The following is a 23,492-nucleotide window of genomic DNA, read 5'->3' as shown; positions in this document are numbered from 1 at the left end:
GTATCCTTTTCGTTCCTCACTGTTGCATAAGAAAGTGGATGTTTCACTTACAACGAGGAATGATACTGCCTTTCCCAGTTCCGCTGGAGAAGGAAGTTAATGACCACACCCTGGGCTTTGGGGGAGAGAGCTGTACCTGGCAGTGTCAGCAATTCTTGAAACAACTTGGATGGAACCCCAACCTGATGCCACACCCACACAGGGCATTTCTGGGCAGAGAATAGCCCTTGGTAGATATAAACATACTCAGCTGCATGGCAAGGATAAACTGCAATCCATCCTTAGGGCATGGGCAGGCCAGAAACAGCCCAACAAGAAAGGTCCTAATCATCAGGCTAGGGTTCTGTGCAGTAAACACGTGAGGATAGAAAGAGATGAAATCTGGAAAGGAATTACAGGTGACAACTGGGTCCACACCCAGTACAGTACAGCTGTATTGACCATTATGGCAGTCACTAGCCCTACATGTGACTGTTTAATAAAAATTTAAAATATGGTTTCTAGCTACATTTCTAATGCTCAATAGCTACAGGTATTGGGCAATGAAGATTATAGAACATTTCTATCATAGCAGAAAGTTCTACTGGACAGTGCTGGTCTAGAGAACCTCTGCTTCCCCACCTCATGGAGAAAAGACAGTATAAAGGGGGCGCATTTATTGTCACTGTTCCAAATGTACAAAAAAAATTAGAAAATAACCCCCACCTCAATCCCCCCCCAACATTCCCCCCAACACAAATAATTTTTCCCAAAACCACAAACATAAACTGGTTCTGGTATTCTCATAAACAGTGCAGCTAAGAAACAGTTTAGAGAAAATTTTAACAGGATTCAGATTATATCCATTCTGTCCTCTCAGCCCTGAGAGGTAATAATCCCATACGGGTCCCAGTCCTCCCCAATGGTTTTCCCATCTCTCGTGGAAGAGTCCTTTTACAAAGTGTTGTGTTTGGCTGCTGCTTTAGAGATCCTCCTGTGCCTTCTTCTTCTTCTTGGGTTTTTCTTCTTGAATTACAGGGGGGTTTGTAGCCTCTCGCTTTAGATAGCTAATAAAATCACTTAATTCACGGCCACCCTGAAAACAGAAAGATAACTCTGAAAATTTAACCTTTCAAAGAACTGTGGATTTTCTTTTTCCCCAATAGGAAGACTTGAATTTTTAAAAGCACATTAGCAACCACATATATGGACCATGAGTTGAATTTCCAGTTACATAAACTCAAAGAACTGAATATGTGTCTGTGTGTGTGTGTATGTATTTGTGGGGAGATGAGACAATGAACTTACTTCATATTTCTTTGGATTCAGTTTCTTATTGGCTGGAGAGAAGTAGATGGTAGGAAAACTGGGAAAAGAAGAAAAGAGTTGACAAATTTCAGATTCCAGAGTAACTCTGACATACACTTTCCTAATAACTGCTTCTAGGAGTAACTTCTCTTCATGATTTCTAATCTGACCAGATACTATTTTCCATTGGTGGCTACATTACATCCTATCAAAACTCAGAAATATGAAAGCTCACAAGGTCTGTGGCAGCCATGTGGGCCAATGCTGCAGAACTTTAAGCCAGGAAGGCATTGGTGGTTCTGTGCTCAACTGGAATATGAGGACTCTCCAAACTATGCGCAATACAGAAATGGTTTACAAGCTTATTTTTTCCTAGCAGTTACCTAGATACTTTTACTAGTTTTTAATCTACTTACCCTCTGACTTCATATGGAGAAGGCACATCATTGGCTGTGGCATCCATCTTGGCTATGACAATATTTGGGTCTTTTCTGAGCTGTTAATAAAAAGGTTAGATCTTGAAATTTCAAGTTTTCAGTGACTGAGGGACACAGTCAATTTAGGACTTAAAACAAGCTAATTCTTCAAAAGCTTCGATAAGTTTTGCTGCTGAGACAGGAAGAGTAGTGATACATGCACACAATATCAAACTTTCCATAAACTTCCCTTTTCTCTCTTGGTTCCCACACATTAAGACTCTATATACAGACACCTTCAAAATTACCTGGCCTAAATAAGATATTATAAGGGCTAAGCCAAGTGATATAAGATGAAGGAACATAATGAATTCATATAAGCCACTATCAAAATTCAGATGCCAGGATCCTTTTAACCACAATCTAGATTGAGTCTGAGGAGTGGAAAGGTAAAGCAGGTATCTGAGGCACTGCACAGGCTCAGAGGGCAGTCAGGAGAAAGTGAGTAAACAGTAGAGAGTTGAAAAAAAATCTACCAGTACTTAGGTTCTGAACTAATAAGGGTAACTAAATAGCCAATGCTGACTATGTATGTAAACTTCCCAACTCAAATTTAACTTCAGAATATGGTTCACACTTACCTTCTCTCCCAGTTCTTTATACTTAGGCTCCAGATTCTTACAGTGACCACACCAAGGAGCATAAAATTCAATCAGCACATCTTTATTTTCATCATTCACTATTTCATCAAAATTCTCTGCTACCACTACCTGGGAAACAGAGAAGATTCTCTAGCTGGTAAGGCAAGTTGAACACATTCATGAGCTATATTTGTTTCTGGACCCAATCCCTCTCAAATTTGTTGTGTTGCCATTAAAAATATGAAACCCAACTCATATTTATAGACTTTATTAAGATATTACCATTCCCCAGAAATCAACTCATTCCCATGTCTGTCACCTGTCAGACTAAGTTCAGGAAGTCACAGGAAACAAGTGCTACCCAACTCTTGCTTGAAATAATCTCAGAACAACAATATTAAAGCTATTCTTAAAACTATTCTATTAGGGGTTAGCTTGCTCTGCCCTGAAGAGTAACCTAGCCCCAATACAAATATCATCAGAAAATTCTACTCCTGCCCCTATTAAGCATAATGAACTCTGACAATGCTTATTTTATGATGAGGGAGGTGAGTACAAACAAAAACAGAAACTGAGTAGCCAACATGGTCTTCACTTAGCACTTCCCAGTATTTGGGAATAAAGAAATGAGGAGAGACAGCTATGTAGAGGCTTGGGGAAGTTGTGTGCGCCTCACCTTTACGGGCCCATCATTGCTCTCTGGGATAGGCTCAGACTTCAGGTATCTCTTCAGGTTGCCATCAAAGTAATCCTGCAGGAATCTCTCAAGAGCCTTGCCATCGCGCCTGGTATTAGAAAAACAAGGATCAGTTTTTTAACTTGCTCCCACCACTGAGAAAACTAAAAACCATTTCTTAGAATAGTTTCTACATAGTTTAAATTTCAAGGCTAGAAAGTAACTGGAAGTTTAAAAAAAAAAAAGACAGAGCCCTTGTTTCTCAATATGCAGAACTACAGACTGAACAAGAAAGCAACCACCTTCTTGTATTTCTAGTGTGTTCTTTGTGGATTAGAAAGGTCAGAGAAGGAAGAAAACATTGGTCCTTCTGGAAATTCAATTCTGCAAAAGAACCAGGTCCTATTTTGTTGCTCTGGAGAATAATGCCTATCTTTTTTTTTTTTTTTTTTTTTACTGATTTCACTCACAGGAAAATTTTCTCTTGTCTTAATCTCCCGAAGTCTCAGAAGGTGATAGCCAAAACTGTCTGGGGTCTTAAGATCTTTCCAATACCCTGAGTTTACTTTAGGCCAATGTGGTATTCCAAGAAGAAAAGACATTCTGTGGGGATGGGAGGGGACTGGGTTGGTCTGAAATTACATCAATCTCAAAGAGACTGTCTAATGTTCTCTATTTACTATTTTTAATGGCAGGGTGGAAATAATCATGTAAGAATTCCAAGCTGCCATCCTTTTGTTACCTTTCAAAATTTATTAAGAATCATGATCCTTAAATTATCTATAATTAATTGAGAAAAGTGACCATCATATGTCTTGATTACAAGACCTAGCTTCACATTCCAATGTTCTTCTTTATAAATCCTCAGTAGTGTAAAAGCCTTTAATAGTTTCTTTGCAGAATCAAATCCCAAACCCACGCTAACTTGTAACTCACGAGAACTCCTCCTGCATGACAAACTTCTCTCCTTTTGCAGTTCTGATAGCAACAACAGGAATCTCGCCAGTAGTGCTTTCCAAGCCAAAATCAGAAAGTTCATGGCTAAAGGTTTTGCGGCTAGCTACAGCAAAGTTGAGTTTCTTCCCAGCATCCAGGAATTTCTTTGCCACCATCATCACTCTATAGGAAACAAGAGATATTTATGCCAAGATTATACCAGGGTGGTAAAGCACTTCTAAACCAAGAAGCAAGAGACCAGAAAGCAAAATTTCATAGTCCCTGCAGCCCTCTGGAAACAGTCTGAACTTGTGTCCTTGGGCACTGACATAGGATTATGGTATACTCCAGTGTCTTACTGAACTTCACTGCCAAACTGTTGGTACAGTCCATTCCCACTGAAACTTGTTATGTTATATAACTATAAAATATCGCAGGCATAATAACTAACCCAAAAAGAAAATTTATAAGGATAAAATACACTGAGGGTCTCAATGGGCAACAAGGCACAATGTGTTAAAGGACATTTTAGATAACATTTGCATCTTTTATTGTGAGGTCAGGAATCAGCTGTGTCACACGGCAAAGGAACACCTATGGAAGATATGCCTAACAGATTTTGGAGATAGTTTATTTATCCTTACAGCTTCAAATCCCATTTTCTTATCTGTTCTCACATCACACATGGTAATAGGATAGTTAGAAGGAATTGTTTATGCACTGGGTAAACTTATTTACAAAGGGGAAAAATTATTATTACCTGTTTCTCCAGTAGTTGGAACCTTTAGCATTCTTTTCATAGTCCACATCATAGTAGGCCATAAGTAAGTCCTTGCCCTGTATCAAATCTTTATTGTCTTCTGTCATGTGAGGGCAGATACCAAAACTGAAATGATACAATCCATTATCAAATTTGGCTGGTTTATAGCTATGTTATGGAATTATCATACAGTAACTGACAGCACTTAAAAAGGAAAGAAATTTTCAATATATAGGATAAGTACCGACTAATGTAACTTATAGGACCACAATAGGAGTTCTAGGACCCAAACATTACTACTTTAATATAAACTCAACTATTATCATTACAATCCCATGAATGAGGCTATTTAATCTAAAACATGGCTCTGCTTAATAACTGAGATAAACAAACTAAAATGAAGCCAAGAAATCCCAAAAGTATAAAGAGGTACTCACATGTTTTCCTGAATAAATTTTTTAATCTTTCCACTGGTCATTTTCTGCTCTGTATATGCCACAGTCCTGTCCTCAAACTTGTTCATCAGATGTGACGGACGAAACAAGGTGATACCCCTTTAGAAAAAAGTCTTAGTAGGTAGACAGCAAAAGAACTGTCTCCCACCTTTTATTTAAAGCTCAGACTATCTACACTTGCTGCCACTTCTATCACCATTTAAGCACATAAGAACTCTTTTCTGGGACCACAGCCTTGGCAACATGACCTTCTCATCAATGCTAAGGAGCTAACCACCTTAATTTCAAGTGTAATAATTGGGTATGATGATTTAATAAACCTGGGTTGCAAAGTTAGAATACCTTGGTTCTAATACTTGCTCCACCACTAACTTCAAAGACCTCGGGCCAGGTATCAATTTAATTCTTCTGGGCTTCAGCTTTTACATCAGTACAAAAGGGGGTTAGAGTAGATAATTAATTTCCAAACCTTTAAAAACAAAACCCAACTTACCCCAAAGCCCCAATATGTACAAAAAAATAAAGCAGAACTTGCTCTTATTGGAAGGTACCTTGCCCTGCCAGTCTCATTGAAAATTCAACTCTCCCATACAGTAAGAAAATTACTTCATTAGAGAAAATATATTTAAGATTCCTCCCAGCTGTAAAAATTCTATAGGTAGGTATATGATTATAGATAATATTTAGCTTGAGTCCATTAAAAATTTTTTTGTTCTAGATTTCTCTATATGAATAAACACAGTTTACAAAGTTTTCTCTTCCTGGTACTACGTTGCCTCTCTCCGTAAACCAAGCTTTCCTCATTCCACCAGAACACTTGAAGGAAATTCCTTCTTTTTTTTTCTTTTAATAAATTTATTTATTTATTTTTGGCTGTGTTGGGTCTTTGTTGTTGTATGCAGGCTTTCTCTAGTTGTGGCAAGCAGGGGCTACCCTTCATTGAGATGCGCAGGCTTCTCATTGCGGTGGCTTCTCTTGTTGTGGAGCTCGGGCTTGAGGCATGTGGGCTCAGTAGTTGTGGCTCGCGGGCCCTAGAGCGTGGGCTCAGTAGTTGTGGCACATGGCCTTAGTTGCTCCGCGGCATGTGGGATCTTACGGGACCAGGGCTCGAACCCGTGTGCCCTACAGTGGCAGCCGGATTCTTAACTGCTGTGCCACCAGGGAAGCGCCCTTCTTTACTTTCTAACCCTTTGTTCAGCTAAAACTGAACCCAATTTGGTTGAGTCACAGGTTTATATCTAGTACAAGCGTTCCCAGAAAATATCACTATTCTAACTATCAATATCTTGCCTCTTGCTTCTCTTCCATTCCTCCTCCCCACACTATACACACCTGTATACAATTTTATCACTTGTTTTGGGCTAGGTGTCAGCACCTTTAAGTCCTTATATCCCTCTCTCCACTCTTCCAATGTTAACCATTAACTTTATGTCAGTTAAAACACAGGCATTTTCATAGTATACAAGGAAACTACATAGCAAAAAGGGACCTAATATAAACACGCTGGGCAACCAAGAAGGTGACTATGTCTCAGATTTTTTTTAAAAGTATAGTTACCAATTTCAGAGCAGTTATTGTCAAAAATTGAAATCAGTTCTAAATGTGATCTTTAATGATGTTATGGCATTGGGGTACACATGAAAAACTTAAGACACCCTTCATATAAGGTCTACACATGAAGAACTTAAGACACCCCTCATATCAGGTCTTCTAAATAAGACTTCTGATCAGAGGCTGAGAGGCCAATTTTTTTTTCCTTTTTTTAAAAAAGATTTATTTATTTATTTACTTGGCTGCCCCGGGTCTTAGTTGCAGCACGCGGGATCTTCGTTGCGGCATGTGGGATCTAGTTCCCCAACCAGGGATCAAACCCGGGCCCCCTGGGTTTGGGAGGACAGAGTCTTAGCCACTGGACCACCAGGGAAGTCCCGCTGATAGGCCACTTTTTTTTTGTTTTGTTTTGCAGTACGCGGGCCTCTCACTGTTATGGCCTCTCCCGCTGAGGAGCACAGGCTCCGGACGCACAGGCTCAGCGGCCATGGCTCACGGGCCCAGCCGCTCCGTGGCATGTGTGATCTTCCTGGACTGGGGCACGAACCCGTGTCCCCTGCATCGGCAGGTGGACTCTCAACCACTGCGCCACCAGGGAAGCCCTGATAGGCCACTTTTAATGACAAGTGTGAGAGGCAGACACAGTGAACAAATCTAAGGGTAACAGGCTGATATGTGGTGTGCTTAATGAGCCACAAGTGGCTCCACATCATTTATAGACCTGGTGTCTCTTAATCTAAAAGGCAGTAGAGAGCCTCATGGTTAAGCCCAACAACGTTGCAGCTAGACCTTCTAGCCGCAAAGGTTCAACCCTGGTTCTGCCATTTACGGCATGTGAAGCTTAACCTCTTTGTGTGCTTTCTCCTCTGTAAATGGAGATAATGACAGCTCTGTCTCAACAATTTGTTAAGAGGATTAAAAGAGTTAACAGTACATGGCACATAGTAAACACTGCATATTTTGTTAAATATAAATAACACTAACCCTTGTCACGCTTTTCTTTTTACTCTATATGCTCACCTTGAGTGATCTCATCTAGTCCCATGGTTTCAATAACCACTTACATGTGGTTGACCTATAAATCTTTTAACTCAGTTGAGAACTTTTCCTGAATTTTAGTCTCATTTATCCAATTGTCCAATGGGTCTTCACCACCGGGATGTCTCAAAACTACTCAAATTCACTGTGCCAAAATAGAACTCATCATCATTCCCCCCAAATTTGTTTCTCTTCGTCTTCTTCATAGCTTGATGATGATTGGCCCAGTTATCCAAGTCTTTAGAAACCTAGACTTACTGTAGATCTGCCCTTTTTCACACTTGGCTAGGGGCCAAATCCTATTGTCTACATTTTTTATACACACTCCTTCTTCTTCATTGCCCCTAATACTGCCTTAATTTAGATTCTCAGATGTCACCCTTAGTTTAGCCTCTCTTGACTGCCTTGCCATCCCTCCCCTTTCAAACCACCACTATATGGGTGCCAGTGTCTTTTCCGCTGAAAACACAAAATTAATCACATTACTGTCTAGCTCAAAGTCTTTCAATGGTTCTCAAATATCTAAAAGATAAAATCTAAATTTTTCTGTATGGCACTTAAGGTTTTCTATAATTTGGTCTCTGTTTACCTCTCCAAGCTTACCTTTCACTATGACCTCATCCACGAACAATACTCCAGCAGTACTACAGGTCCCAACACGCTTAGGTTGTTTCACATCTCGGGGCCCTCTCTCCTGCTGCTCTATCTGGAATAATCTTTATCCCCCACCATAACCTGCCTGGAAAAACTTATCTTTCAAGATATACCTCAAAAGTCACCTCCTCTACGACATTTTTTGATACTACTCCCCACCCCCCCCCAAAAATCATTCCCTCCTCTGTACTACTGGTACACTCTGCCTAATTTCTACCATAATACATATAATGCTCACTTACACTTGTATTTTTAAATATATTCACTGTCTCCCATTACTAGATGCCCCTCAAAGGCAGCAACAGTTTCCAGAACTTAGCTTACTGCCTAGTATGTGCTCAATAAAGCTTTTGGAAAAACTAGGCTTAAAAACCACCAGTTCACACAATAGCACTTGGTCAAGGTACACATTTACAAGGGCATTTAACTCAGTTACTTACTCTCCATCATCATCATACTTGTTCACCAGAGACTCAACACTGGTGTGTGCAAATCGGTAGTTATCCCTCAAGTTGCTGGCTGCTTTTAGAAACTCAGAGTGAGCGTCACTGAATAAATCCTTGAAAAAACCTATATAGAAAATGTCAAACACGAAGAAGAAACAGTAAGTGCTGAGACATATTCAAAACTTTGAAATTCTTCTATTTTTTCAAAGTCTTTATCTTATTATGGATAAGCAAAGCAAGATAGATAGGAGGATTGGGTCTGCTTTGCCATGAGTACTGAAGATATTTGATGAAATATTTAGGATAAGAATTCTTTCTCTACCCTTAAAAAAAAACTTTTTTGAGGAAGCCAAGGGAGAGAATTTGTTAGGGTTCAAGTCTTAATTCTAGTTTTTCATAGTTGAAAAATGTGAGCAAATTGCCTATCTCCTTAGAGTCTCAGGGACTATTTCAGGTGTCAGAGGATTAAATAAGGTAGTTATGTCAAAATAAAGTGTAAATTAATTCACCATATTTTTTTCTATGTCTTATTTGTCTTTAGAACTTCAAATCTAGTAAAGTGCCCGAAACCTCAGTGTTTATTAAATGTCTACTTATGGTTAACTCCTTGTAAAATATACAGAATCAATATCCAGATAAGAAGTGACTTTTAGTCAAACTTAAATGATAAACCATCCTCTACTGCCAGAAAGTCAGTTTTATTACAGTAATTAGGAGATTAAGAGAACACACGCTTGTATGTTTAAATTTATTATTATTTTTTTTGCGGTACACGGGCCTCTCACTGTTGTGGCCTCTCCCGTTGTGGAGCACAGGCTCCGGACGCGCAGGCTCAGCGGCCATGGCTCACGGGCCCAGCCGCTCCACGGCATGTGGGATCCTCTCGGACCGGGGCACGAACCTGTGTCCCCTGCGTTGGCAGGCGGACTCTCAACCACTGTGCAACCAGGGAAGCCCTAAATTTATTTTTTAGTCAAATGTATTATGCATTACATTTAAAACAAAACAAAACAAAAAACACTCAAGATGTAGAATGTGTTAAATTGGCTCAAGTTATTTTAAAAATAATGACATATTACAACACCCAAGAAAGCAAAGATTGCTGTAAAAACATACACAAATCCTAGCAATTTGATCTTAAATTGTAAATTCCCCTACAACTATGAAAATAGCAGACACAGAGGTTTATCATTTACTTATATCCTCCCACCTTAAAACCCCATTTTCAGTTTTAAGTACTCTATTATTTGAGTTAAATCTCAGGAGTTTAAGAAGTGATAGGAAAAACTGAAGCTATTCCTATTTTCTTTAATTGACATTAAATCTTTACACCTGAAAGAATACCAGGCCACTCAAATAAAACACCAATTTTTTCTACATTATAGTAATGCTGACCTAATTTTGTGAGTTGTCTTTTCAGCTGCCCCCAAGGTTTCCCAAACAGTTTTAACTTCATTGTTTACTCAGACATAGAGGGCTTTTTAAACCATGTTGATGATTTTGTGGCATAATCAAATTTGCTACTCACCCACCACAGAAGCATCTTTATCACTAATGAACTTTTCAAATTCTTCCTCAGTCCTGAGACCAACTGAAGCTGGTCCAGCCTGCTTCTTCAGGTGGCTGACAATTCCATCTTAAAAGACAAGATGAAAGATTATAGCAACACAAATTTATAATTTTTGAAAAGGTAATCATTCACATGATTTAAAGTTTAAAAAGTTCAAAAGCATATACAATGAAGTTTTCTTCCTATCCTTCTCCTTGTGACCCAGTTTCTTCCCTAAAGGATAACATTTCAGTTTTTTGTATATCTTTCCAGACATATTATTCACAAACAAGCAATTACATATTTATTCTTTTCTTTTCTCCTCAAATGGCAGCACACACATATGCTGTTCTGTATTTTGTTTTTGTCATTTAACACAGTTTAGAGATAATTTATGTCAATATACATAATGAACTACCTCAATCTTCTTTATAGCCACATGGTGTTTCATTGTATGGATGTACCACAATTTATTTAACCAGCCACAACTGATGAACATTTGTTTCCAATTTCTTGCTACTGTAAATGATTCTGCAATAAACAACCTTGTACTAGCATCATTTTACACATGACTGAGTGTACCTGTAGGGTAATTTCCCAAAAGTGGATTCACTGGGTCAAAGAGTACATGCATTTATAACTGTTTAACTGCCCCCCCCAAAGAGACTGTACTTATTCATATCCCTGCCAGTGATGTATTAAAGTGTTTATAACAATACAGATAATACCTTTGTGCATGTTGTTCTCTGCCTAGAACAATCTTTCCCCAGATATCCACCTGGCTTCCTTCCTCACCTCCTCCTTTAGGTCTTAACTCAAAATGTCATCTTCTCGGGACCTCCCTGGTGGCCCAGTGGTTAAGAATCAGCCTGCCAATGCAGGGGACACAGGTTTGAGCCCTTGTCCGGGAAGATCCCACATGCCACGGAGCAACTACGTCCGTGAGCCACAACTACTGACCCTGTGCTCTGGAGCCCGCAAGCTACAACTACTGAGCCCACGTGCCAATTACTGAAGCCCGTGCGCCTAGAGCCCACGCACCGCAACAAAAGAAGCCACCGCAATGAGAAGCCTGCACACCGCAACGAAGAGTAGCCCCCGCTCGTTGCAACTAGAGAAAGCCCGCACACAACAACAAAGACCAAATGCAGCCAAAAATAATAAATAAAAACAAACAAACAAAAAAGTCATCTTCTCAAGGAAGCCTTCCCTAACCATTCCTTGTAAACTAAAACCTATTCAACCCCCAACACTCCCTTATCGCCTGCTTTATCTTTCTTACAGCACATTTCACCCATCTAATACTCTATCCTTATTTATTTTTGTCTGTTTTGCTGATATATACCTAATACCTAACACATAACAAGTTCAAGAAATATCCATTTTTCAAATGAATTAAACAAACAAATCCTTTATTCTTAAGTGGCACAGTCACATGTAGCCTTGCATTTTAAAAGGAGAAAATGCAGTGCCTTGGCTATCTTGTTTCAGGGTTTAACTATATACAGGTCAAACTATGCCACGACCCAGATCCACCCAAATCACATTTTCCTATTTAGGTGAAATGCGCTAGGTAAGTAAAACTGTTTAAAAATAATAATCACATACAAAAACACAAAAAATCTTTTATCCTTTTAGTTGACAGACCATTATTCTATTTTCTTCTGGGCTCCGTGCTACACCTCTCCCACCCCTTTCTCTTCTGAGAACTCTAAGGATTTGCTGACCGACTGAGACAGAGTACTGTTTAACTGTTTCAACATGATTGAGTCTATTTTGCTTCTTTTAGAGGTTTTTCTTTCTTTCTCTCTCCATTCATGATTTTTTTTCCTCTTAAATGTTTTCCTCAACTCCTCACAGAGGAGGGGTTGTGTCAATAGGTAAATTGATATCGGATATGAATTTTTTGGCCTGCAAGGGGACTGTAATTACTATATCACAATATAAATTATTATAAAGAACTTTACCTCAGGGCTATGATGAAAAGTGTTACGTTTCTCCCTGAGTATTTAAAATTCTCTGGAAGGTATAAAGGGAGGGCTGAGTAACCAGTTGAAGCAGGAAGGCAAACAGCATAGTTCGTAGAATACATGAATAAAATAATCCATCTTAAGTAGCCAAACATCTGATCACCTAGTCAGATGCTGAGAAATACTTGAGTTTAAGAAATCTATGTACAGCCCAAGTGAGATTATCTGCGTAGCAGCAGTCTGGTTGGGTTCACATACAATATAGTTTAGACCTAAGTCCAGAGAAAAACATATCAATAATTCTAACTGCTAACTCTACCCTGAGCTAATAAAATCTGAATCGTAACATGTGTTCATTAATGCTTTTAAGATCAGGAAAAAAAATGAATATTTTACCTTTTGTTCTTAGACATATCAAATTTTGAGTGTTGGCTAAATGACCTCAGTTGGGCCAAAATATTTATTCATGCATTGAAGAGTTATTATCTACTACATGTGGAGAACCTAGGTACTGGGGATAGAGTAATAAATAAACCAAACAAGGTCTCTGATCTCTTGGAGCTTACAATATAAGTAAATCTCCAAATAAATCCCCAAATAAATAATATAATAAATCTTCAAATAAGTAAACAATTTAAAATATCAGATAGTAACCAGTGCTATGCAGAGAATTAAGAGGATGGTAAGAGTATGACTGGGTGGCTACCTTAGGTTTGGTGGCCTGGGAAAGCATCTGGAAGAATTTTTTTTTTGGGGGGCGGGGGGCCGTGCTGCACAGCTTGTGTGATCTTAGTTGCATGACCAGGGATCGAACCTGGGCCACTGCAGTGCAGCGCCGAGTCCTAACCACTGGACCACCAGGGAATTCCCTGGGAGGTGAAATTTAAGCCAGGATCTGAATGAAAAAAAGGAGCAAGCATGCAAACATGGGGGAAGATCATTTCAGGCTGTGGACACAGCTAGGGCAAAGGTTCTAAAGTGAAATAGTCTTAAGTCTTAATAGTCTTAAGAGTTAGACAGGAGCCATCTTATGTACAGCTTTGTATACGGGTATCAATCATACATGCTGAAAAAATTCCACATCGCCTAAAACGCCCAAACTGAACGAACCCCTTTCCTCTCACCTTTTCATAATAAAAAGGTAAAATATGCCTAATTATTTGATAGACTCAAGATAAAACTATCCAAAACATACTTTCTCATTAATTATGGGCCCTATGTAGAGGGCCAGCCCACTTACTTCCCAAACTTCACCTGTCATCCTTGCTAATTATATTCCAGCCACAAGGTCTTTCTGTCCCTTGAACATATCAAGCTCAGTTATGCCTTAGGGTCTTTTTGTATCTGTTTTCCCTCTGCCTGGAGAGCTCAGGTCCACATCTTCTCATGGTTAGCTCCTTCCTATCATTCAGGTCTCAGCTCAAAGGTTACTTCCCTGATCACTCATAATGTGGTACTCCCAACCCCAATCACTATCACATCAGTTTTATTTTTCTCCTCTAATGCTCTTATCACTAACTGAATTTATCTTATCCACATATATTATTGACATTAAAAAATTTTAAATTGTGGTAAAATATACATAACATAAAATTTACCATCTTAACCATTTTAAAGTATACAATTCTGTAGCATTAAGTACATTCACATTGTTGTACAACCAATCTCCAGTACTGTTTTCATTTTGCAAAACTGAAACTCTATTCATTAAGCAACTCCCCACAGCCCTTGGGAACCACATTCTACTTCTATCTCTGTGAAACTGACTAGGAATCTCATATAAGTGGAATGACACAGTATTTGTCTTTTTGTACTGGCTTATCTCACTTAGCATGTCTTCAAGGTTCACCCATGTTGTAGCACATCAGAACTTCCTCTTTAAGGCTGAATACTATTCCACTGTATTATATACAATTTACATATAATTAATTATTATTAATATACTACATTTTGTATATTCATACACCCACTGATGGGACACTTGGGCTGCTTCCACCTTTTTGCTATTGTCAATAATGCAGCTATAAACATGGGTATACAAATATCTCTTCCAGACTCTGCTTTTAATTCTTTTAGGTATATACCCAGAAGTGGAATAGTGGATCATACAATAATTCTATTTTTTTTTTTTAGGATACACCATTCTGTTTTCCATAGCAGCTGCATGCACCAGTTTATGTAAGTCCACAACAACAGTGCAGAAGGGTTCCAATTTCTCCACCTCCTTGCCAACACTTGTTCTTTTTTCTTTTTTTTTCTTTATAGTAGTCATCCTAATGGATGTGAGGTGGTTATCTATATATATTTTTAAACTTGTGTGTTGCCTTCTTCTCTTCATCTCCCAGAATGTAAGCATCACGAGAGTAGGAACCTTGTCTGTTTTATTTATCAATAAATTCTGGGCACCTAGTATATCTGGAATATCTGGCACAGAGTAAGTACTGAATAAGTATTTGTCAAATAAAAAAATGCTAGTAAACCTTATAAATCAAGTTCAAGTATTTTCTACATTACTTACATAATCTGTTCAGTTAGAGAAGTCTTTTGTTAGCTTCCAAACTGACCTCTTAGGTGAGGAATTTTTAAGACTTAAAGTATCTTGTATAGAAAATGTCAGGTTCCCACTACAAAGAACAGGGTACTTAAACAGATCCAGTTTCCAGAATGTAATCCAGGATCCTTACCAGCAGTCCTTGGCCCATCATAAGCACCTGCTTCTTCACCATCTCTAAATATCTTCAGGGTTGGATATCCACTCACTCCATACTTATTACAGGTGTTTGTGTTGGCAGTACAATCAACCTAAAGATTAAAATACATGAACCACTTGTTATCCAAAAGCCTGCTGCAGGCTCTTCCTATATTCCCAAAATATTAAGAGTGGTCAAATCAAAATATCAAGCAATTTTTGATACATCCTACAGAATATTAGATTTTAAAGGCAGACTGGTGCTTGGCTAGCTACCTCAGAACCACCTAAGGAACTCTAAAATTTAGATTCCTGGGCCTCATACAAGATGCACAAATGACAATTTAAATTCTGCCCTTAGAGTCTCTATTGTCTAAAGCAGTGTTCTCCACCTTTTTCCTGCCCCTCAGAATATGTAAAGGATAAATCACTTAAATTAGAAATAGTGGCTTACTTTGATAATGATTATAATCAGTGGGATGTATCAATATATACCCCTTAGGTGGGTTGCGGTGTATTTGATTTGGCAAGTCACCTACGGTTACTAGCAAAGGTACTGATACTTAAACATGCTCCCTGAGCTTAGTCTTGAATCTGGGCTAAACTATAACATGATAGATCTAGTGAGACCTATCAGGAAGAAGAAAAACAACTTCCATCTATTTAGCCACTTATTCGAAACTAGGTAATGCCATCAGCACTTTGCATGTATTATCTCATTAATCTTCATAAGATTCTGAGGTATGATCCCAATACGTTAACATAAATTAAAGTTCAGAAAAGTAATGCATCTATAGTAACAAAGATTATAGCTACATGAAGCAGGAACAAAATCATGACTGAACTCTTTTTTTCTATGGCAAGCTGCCACAGAACATCAGGATTAAAAATAGTTTTCAAAAACAGTCCTGGGCTTCCCTGTTGGCGCAGTGGTTGAGAGTCCGCCTGCTGATGCAGGGGACACGGGTTCGTGCCCTGGTCCGGGAAGATCCCACATGCCGCGGATCGGCTGGGCCCATGAGCCATGGCCGCTGAGCCTGAGCGTCCGGAGCCTGTGCTCCGCAACGGGAGAGGCCACAACAGTGAGAGGCCCATATACCGCAAAAAAAAAACCCCAAAAACCCAAAACAGTCCTATATATGTATGAACTATTTATCTGAGGCTGGCCGAGATGTGAACTTTTAGACCGGAGCAACTAGGGGTTTACTACATAAAATTCGGGAAGCATTAGTTTGACTGTAAAAGCAAATACTAAGTTTACAGTTGACCCGTTAGTTAATACTTATCAACATCCTCTTGTCATCTTCCTATTCCCATCATTGTGAATAGCGTATAGTAATTTAGGGAACTCATTCACTCATTGATAATTTTCCTCTAAACTTGACTATTGTAATTTTACTTTCCATGTTTGCCCCCCCTCTTTTTTTTTTTTTTTTGCTGTACGCAGGCCTCTCACCGCCGTGGCCTCTCCCATTGTGGAGCACAGGCTCCGGACGCGCAGGCTCAGCGGCCATGGCTCACTGGCCCAACCTCCCCGTGGCATGTGGGATCCTCCTGGACCGGGGCACGAACCCCTGTCCCCTGCATCAGCAGGCGGACTCTCAACCACTGCGCCACCAGGGAAGCCCCCCCTTAATTTTTATTTACCATATATTTTACTTCTTTCTTATGCCAGCATTTCCCTTAGTTTCACTACTTGTAATCTTTTGAAACCGTAATTAAGTCAGTTGTGTATTTGCCCAGAAACTAGTGTTCCCTCTTCTTCTTAGCACTGTAAGAATAAAGAAAATCAATGTTAATTTTTACCTACTACTATTTAAAATACCTCATTTCCTTTAATGAAGAATCCATCTATACTCACCTTTGCTAATGGGACTATTCCTTTTAATCTGGTAGCTGCAGCTTCATATTCTGGGGCAAGCTTTTTGCAGTGTCCGCACCTATACAGATATGTTGAAGAAAAAAGGCAAATATATCCTGTAAGTTTGTTAATTTTGTTTCTCTGGGAAGAATCTCAAATTATAATACCACTTTTGACTAGTAGCTGCTTCCAAAAGCAAAAACATCACCTGAACAACATCCAGTACTGATAAGGTAAATCAGAGCTCTCAGAGGTAAAGCTACCTTCTCTAGCCTGAGGTCGACTCTATAGGACTGGCTCAGTCCAGAGCAGCATCTATGTTCTCAAAAGTGCAATGGGGTGGCGATGGCGGGGGTAAATTAGGAGTCTGGGATTAACATATACACGTTACTATATATAAAATAAACAAGGACCTAGCACAGGGAACTATATTCACTATCCTGTAATAACCTATACTGGAAAAGAATCTGAAAAAGGATAGATATATATATATATGTATAACTGAATCACTTTGCTGTACACCTGAAACTAACACAGCATTGTATATTAAATTAAAAAAAAGATTAAAAAAGTACAATTGAGCCCTGAAAACTGTAGTCAGAAGTATAAGCCACATTAAAGAGGGAAAGGGCTCAAGCCCTTTTGACCAATTAATGAGGATAAAATAAAGGGCAAGACAGCAATAATCCCATTCCTGGTAGCATTTCCTAAAGGAAGGTACGTATTTTTCCTTAGAAAACCAGCACTGTGGTTCTTAAAAATATAGTGGTTGAAACCTTGTAAGGTCCCAAGTATGATATTAACTCTTTAAGAGTCACGATCAAGTACTTTTTCTCCATTCCTTGAATATGACTCTTTGACCAGAAACCCAGTTTGAGGGGGGGTCAGTCGAATAAGGCCCAAAAGGTGCTCATTTGATATACTTTAGCAGCTCGATGGAGGCTTTTTTCCTTCTCAGCTGAGTTTCAACATAGCGTGAGAATGACATATTTAAGACAGCAAGCTTGATTTTTACAGCTACACAGTTCACCTGACTATAACTACTGATGAAGATAAAGCATTATGTCAGTTAGAATATTTTCCCATAGGGCCATCATAAACACCTGTTCCTCTGCCCAGAAAGCCCTAACAGTCCCACAGGCACACTGTACATGCAATGTGGGTAGGGGCTTATCAGTACGCAACTAGCACCAGCTATGTATCATCTCTTCAAAAGCCAACGACTTGCAGAAGGATCACTGGGAGAACGTGATTAGTTCTGTGACCTCCTCACAGACAGCAAATATAGAATTAGAAAACAGAAGGAAGGAAACACAGAAGAAATTTGAGCTGACATTTCATAGCCGAAGTCTCAAAATTTATTTGATTAAGTAATGGATGGGTAAGTAACTTAGAAACATTCTGCCCCCAAAACTTGTTTAAAACAAAGAATTCTAAGAATTTATATTCTTCTGGGTCTTTAGAAGTCCTATTCAAAAATAATCATTAGAAAGCTTAACTGAAAGAGTGATATAAAAAAAGACTATAATATTAGATGTTGCTTAGGGTCACATACATATTTACTAAAAGTATAAAAGAACCAAATGATAAAAACCAAATTCAGGATGGCCAGTGTGTAAGATGGGGAAGGGGTACACAAGGGACTTCAACTGTACTGGCTTTATTTTTTAGACTGGGTGGTGAATAAATGGTATTCCTTATACTGTGTTTCACAGATGCACCTTTTACCATATCTGAAATTGGGATGTGTCTTGCAATCGTTGTCATAGTTTCATTGGTAGCATTTCTCTCTTCGTGAGACATAAAATATATTCATTATATCCTCTGTATTCCATAGTAAATTAAAAATTCATGTACGTGGGTTGTAACAAAACTACACAAATTCCAATTGATTTAATAAAATAACCAATTTATCTAATAAACCTAAGCTTTTGGGAACATAAGGGTGCAAAAGTTAAAAATGAATGTGTGTTAAAGAGAGTAAGAATTGGATCTGGGCCTTAAAGGTTTAAGGCTTCAGACAGGATGGGGTAGGGTATTTTAGAGAAGGGGAATAGTAGAGCAACGTTAAAATTACTAGTGAGAATGATGCATTCAAGAGAACTATGGAAACTTCCCTGGTGGTCCAGTGGTTAAGAATCCGCCTTCCGGGCTTCCCTGGTGGCACAGTGGTTGAGAGTCCGCCTGCCGATGCAGGGGACACGGGTTCGTGCCCCGGTCCGGGAAGATCCCGCATGCCGCAGAGCAGCTTGGCCCGTGAGTCATGGCCCCTGAGCCTGTGCGTCTGGGGGCCTGTGCTCCGCGGTGGGAGAGGCCACAGCAGTGAGAGGCCCGCATAGCGCAAAAAAAAAAAAAAGAAAAAGAAAAAAAGAAGAATCCGCCTTCCAATGCAGGGGACGTGGGTTCGATCCCTGGTTGGGGAACTAATCCCACATGTCTCAGGGCAACTAAGCCCGCGTGCTGCAACTACTGAGCCCGTGTGCTCTGGAGCCCACACGCCGCAACGAAGAGCCAGAGCAGCCAAAAAAAGAAAAAAAAAGAAAAGTAATTAGGAATAAATTTATCAAGAGAGGCATAAGAACTGTACACTGAGAATTACAAAATAATGGTTAAAAAAAACAGAACTATGAAGGGCTTTTTTTTTTGGTTAAGAGATAATAAATGTATTATATGTATTAAGAGATTTCTGTTGAATACGTATGTAGTAATTGTTAAGAAGACAGACCACAGATTTAAGAAGTTTCACCTCAACTACCTTTAAACACCTGAAAAGAAAAAAAAATAGTACAAAATAATTAGGCCAGACCAGTGGGTCTCAAAACAGATGCATATAAAAATATCCATTAAGCATTAAAAAAAAAAAAGGGGGGACTTCCCTGGTGGCACAGTGGTTGAGAATTCGCCTGCCAATGCAGGGGACACGGGTTCCCCTGGTCCAGGAGGATCCCACATGCCACAGAGCAACTAAGCCCATGTGCCACAACTACTGAGCCTGCGCTCTAGAGCCCACGAGCCACAACTACTGAGCCTGCATGCCACAACTACTGAAGCCCACGTGCCTAGAGCCCGTGCTCCACAACAAGATAGGCCACCGCAATAAGAAGCCTGTGCATCGCAACGAAGAGGAGCCCCCACTTGCACCAACTAGAGAAAGCCCACGTACAGCAACGAAGACCCAACGCAGCCAAAAATAAATAAAATTAAATAAATTAAAAAACAAAACAAACCAAAAAGACCTGTGTGCCTAGGCCCCACCCTGGGACTTACTGAATGATTCCTCTAGGAATCCAGGAGATAACCAGAGGTGTTAGAGGGAGTGTGTGTAAGTGGCAAGGCTGGGACTGAAAACCATTGCCTTAAGCATTGTTAATATCCACAACATCATCAAACGTCCAAAGGGAGGACCTGTCTAACAAGTTCCAATAAGGCTGGAGGAGATTGTCCTCTTTAAATTCACCAGGAATGGAATTTAGGTGGATTTTGAAGGTGATCATCAAGTTTTACCACTACTTCTTTCACCTACTACTAGATAATACTAAAACACAAATAATCCCATTCACCTTCAGGGATGGCACCCAGCAGTTAATAATGACTCCCAACATATACTCACCCAACAATCATTACTTCATCCCTGTCATGTGCCTCATGCTACTTTAGCCTTTGATAGAAAAAAAACTGATATAGTCCTTTCCCTGTAGGAACATCAGTCTGGCAGGGGTGATAATATTATTAGGTCCCAATAGAGAGGAGGGAACAACCACTTAGTTGTTCAGGGAAGGAAGAAATCACTTTTGAGCTAAATCTTGTTGAAAAGATCAACTGGGGGTTGGGAGGGGAGGGAATTCCAAGTAAAGGAATCAGTATGTATAAGAAGAAATATTAAATATTCCATTTTATACTATCCACGTAGTCTTTTTCTATACTCTAGAAACACTGTGTATCAAATATCATCAATTAATACTACTGTCCTAGAGGGCAGGGCACAAATCTACAACACAGGTAGATGCTGAAGACTTAAGACTGACTAGTAAATATTCAGAAATTATCACAAACATTTAAATAGTTCTATTTACTTCCAGAGAAATTCAGATACTCCCATTCTTACAAACTATATAGATGATTGACTCCATAATGGAAATATTAGTCTACAGAGTCAGCTGTAAAGAAATCTTTCACTTTCACTTGTAAAATGAAAGTGGAAAAAATACCCTAAAACAAATGAGAAAAACAACTTGTTCAAAATGGGTCCATTTTACTCTTAATAAGGATTCTTTAACTGTTCCTATCTAACTTATAACAGGAGTACAAGGCAGTTCGAGAGCATTTCCAGCTGAGATATTAATAAATAAAAGAGTTGAATGTGGAGAAATAAGGACATCATCAACAGACTTCCTTGATTCCAAATTACTCATTCAGAAAACTGATCCTTCTTGTAGGCATTGTGGAGGATGACTTTACCTTCCAGACCAATTACATGGAGACACCACAGCAGTGATCCACCCAACTTTAGGGATACTTTAGTGCATGATGGGATATGTAGTTTTTAGGAAGCACATGCGACAATTTAAAGTAGCACAGATCACTTTCAATCGGGGGAAAAAAAATCTGCTTTAAACTAATAGTCTAATAGCCCACAATTCTCCAGCAATTCACTTCATGTGGACCCCTGTAGTCACAGAGGTACCTCCCAGTTTTGATACAACTCCATACAGCCATTCTAATTACAGTAACACCCCCTCAAAGCTAACAGCATGGTTACATGATTGGGAAGAGTTGTTTCTAAGAGAATGTGATTTCTAGTGACGTGTAAAGACCACCTATGATGTGTAATCAGTACTGTCAGTTAGTCGCGGTAATGCCCTGGATGCAAAACCTGTCAGAAGCTGAAAACAAAATGTGCTGCCTCTAAGCACACCCTTCTGGCTCAGGTGGTCTTCATTACAGGACTTCTAGTGTAACCCTCAAGTCAGCTGAGCCCCTGCAGAGTGAAGACCAGAGTTAGAAGCAAGTGAAAGTTATCCACTAACTTTCTTTTACTGAGACTTTTGAATACAAATAGTTTTTAATTAAGGGTCACTGTGGCAGGAGAAAACTTAAGTACTGTAATTAGCGTGGTTTTACCGAGCTGTCCCCAGAGTTAAGATAATCATTGTTTGCTACGGTAAAGATGTGGGAGTTAAAAAAAAAAATAACAACGCTCAGGTTTACTGGGTCAGAAATCCTATTTGCTCATTCCCCACTCCCACCCCACCCCCAGCTTTTTATTTCCAGTTAGTTCTATCCTAAGTAATTTACATCCTAGTTCAGTTAAAGCACTCTCAAGTGGAGTATTTCTCCAACACTGATTACTTTCTCACTGGGGTCTTCTTTGGCATTTTTCAGAAATCCTAATTAAGACTGACCATTTAGACAGATCCTGACGGAATTACTCGGTTCACCTACTCTTTTTAACGGAATTCTGATGGTGCTGAGAAATGATCAGTTTAATGGAGAAAGTGTGCACCTGGCGATGGACAAATAACTGCCTTCCTTAAGAGAGCACTTACGACCATTCTGCAGCCACTCTGACCTTGGCTAGAAACCAACGGCTGCGTGGGGCAAGAAGAAAGGAAGTATCCTGGGGGCCCACGGCCTCTGCGCTTGGTGAAACGTTGGCTTCCAATATAAGGCCTTGAGATGCCTCGTCTATAGAATGGAAAACAGTAAAACGGACTCACCCAGAAACTCTAAAGATACCAGTCGAGGGAGGATGGGGTGCAGGGGATGAAACCCTCTGCAGATAGGAAGTGCCGCAGGAGCACCGAGGTAAGGATGTGGCCCTGCGCGAGAGGGGCCTTCGCGTTCTCCTTCTCGGATCTCGCTATCAGTACCGACGTCTCCGCTCTCCGCGAGGCAGCTCGGCTCCCCGGTGGGTGGAAAACCTGCCGGCCTCAGCCGGGCTCGGGGGAACGATGGAGGGTGCCGGCGCTGCGTAGGCCCTACCGTCCCCGCGCCTTCGCCCCCTGCCCACCCGGCCCTCCCTCTCCCGCCCCGGCTAAATGGCCTCACCAGGGGGCGAAGAACTCGACGAGCATGAGGCCTGCAGAGCCCGTGTCGGAGATGCGACTCTCGAAGTTGTCGTCCGTGAGTTCCAGCACGTCAGAGGCAGCGGCGAGGCGGGCCGCGGCGAGGAGCAGCGCCAGGCCTGGGAACAGCGCTAGGCGGCGGAGGCGCATGGCGACTAGGTGAAGCGGCGGCGGCCAGGAGGGTCAGGGTTCGGCGGGGACTGCGGAGGCCAGGCAGAGAACCACGAGCCTTCAGACTGCGCTCGCGCGTCTGGCCCAGTCGGCCCCGCAGCCGGAGGTCCCAACCCCCCAGCCCGGCTCGGGCCGCAGTGTGGCAGCCGCCGATTGGCTGTGCGGCGCCTGCGTCGGGCGGGCGGGACCAGCTGGTAACGGCCGAGTGGCCGGAGAGCGGGCCTGGGCGGAGGCGACGGGCGCCGGGGCGAGTGAGGCCGGGAGGGTGCTGGCGCCCGGGCCTGGTGCTGGGGGTGGGCCCGGGGCGAGCCGGAACCCAGGAGCGGG

At 40.6% G+C, this 23,492-nt stretch overlaps 1 protein-coding gene across 2 annotated transcripts; it reads right to left on the bottom strand.

The window, feature by feature from the left end:
• Positions 1-720: 720 nt before the first annotated feature.
• PDIA3 (protein disulfide isomerase family A member 3) lies at positions 721-23,302 on the bottom strand. Of its 2 annotated transcripts, XM_060149067.1 has the most exons (13): positions 22,978-23,302; positions 16,930-17,008; positions 15,064-15,181; positions 10,389-10,496; positions 8,855-8,984; positions 5,154-5,270; positions 4,717-4,842; positions 3,957-4,139; positions 3,021-3,129; positions 2,345-2,473; positions 1,704-1,783; positions 1,288-1,345; positions 721-1,075 (listed from the first exon to the last, which is right to left on the bottom strand). In XM_060149067.1, exons 1-13 carry the CDS (start codon positions 23,142-23,144, stop codon positions 962-964), a joined length of 1,518 nt encoding a protein of 505 aa, XP_060005050.1. In that variant the 5' UTR covers positions 23,145-23,302; the 3' UTR covers positions 721-961. The 2 variants fall into 2 exon arrangements, with proteins under 2 accessions (XP_060005050.1, XP_060005053.1); XM_060149070.1 differs by lacking the exons at positions 16,930-17,008; positions 22,978-23,302 and adding an exon at positions 16,716-16,818.
• Positions 23,303-23,492: the final 190 nt, after the last annotated feature.

Source organism: Lagenorhynchus albirostris, chromosome 1, assembly GCF_949774975.1.
Source record: "Lagenorhynchus albirostris chromosome 1, mLagAlb1.1, whole genome shotgun sequence".
Lineage (NCBI taxonomy): Eukaryota > Metazoa > Chordata > Mammalia > Artiodactyla > Delphinidae > Lagenorhynchus > Lagenorhynchus albirostris.
This window is presented reverse-complemented; position numbering and strand designations above follow the sequence as displayed.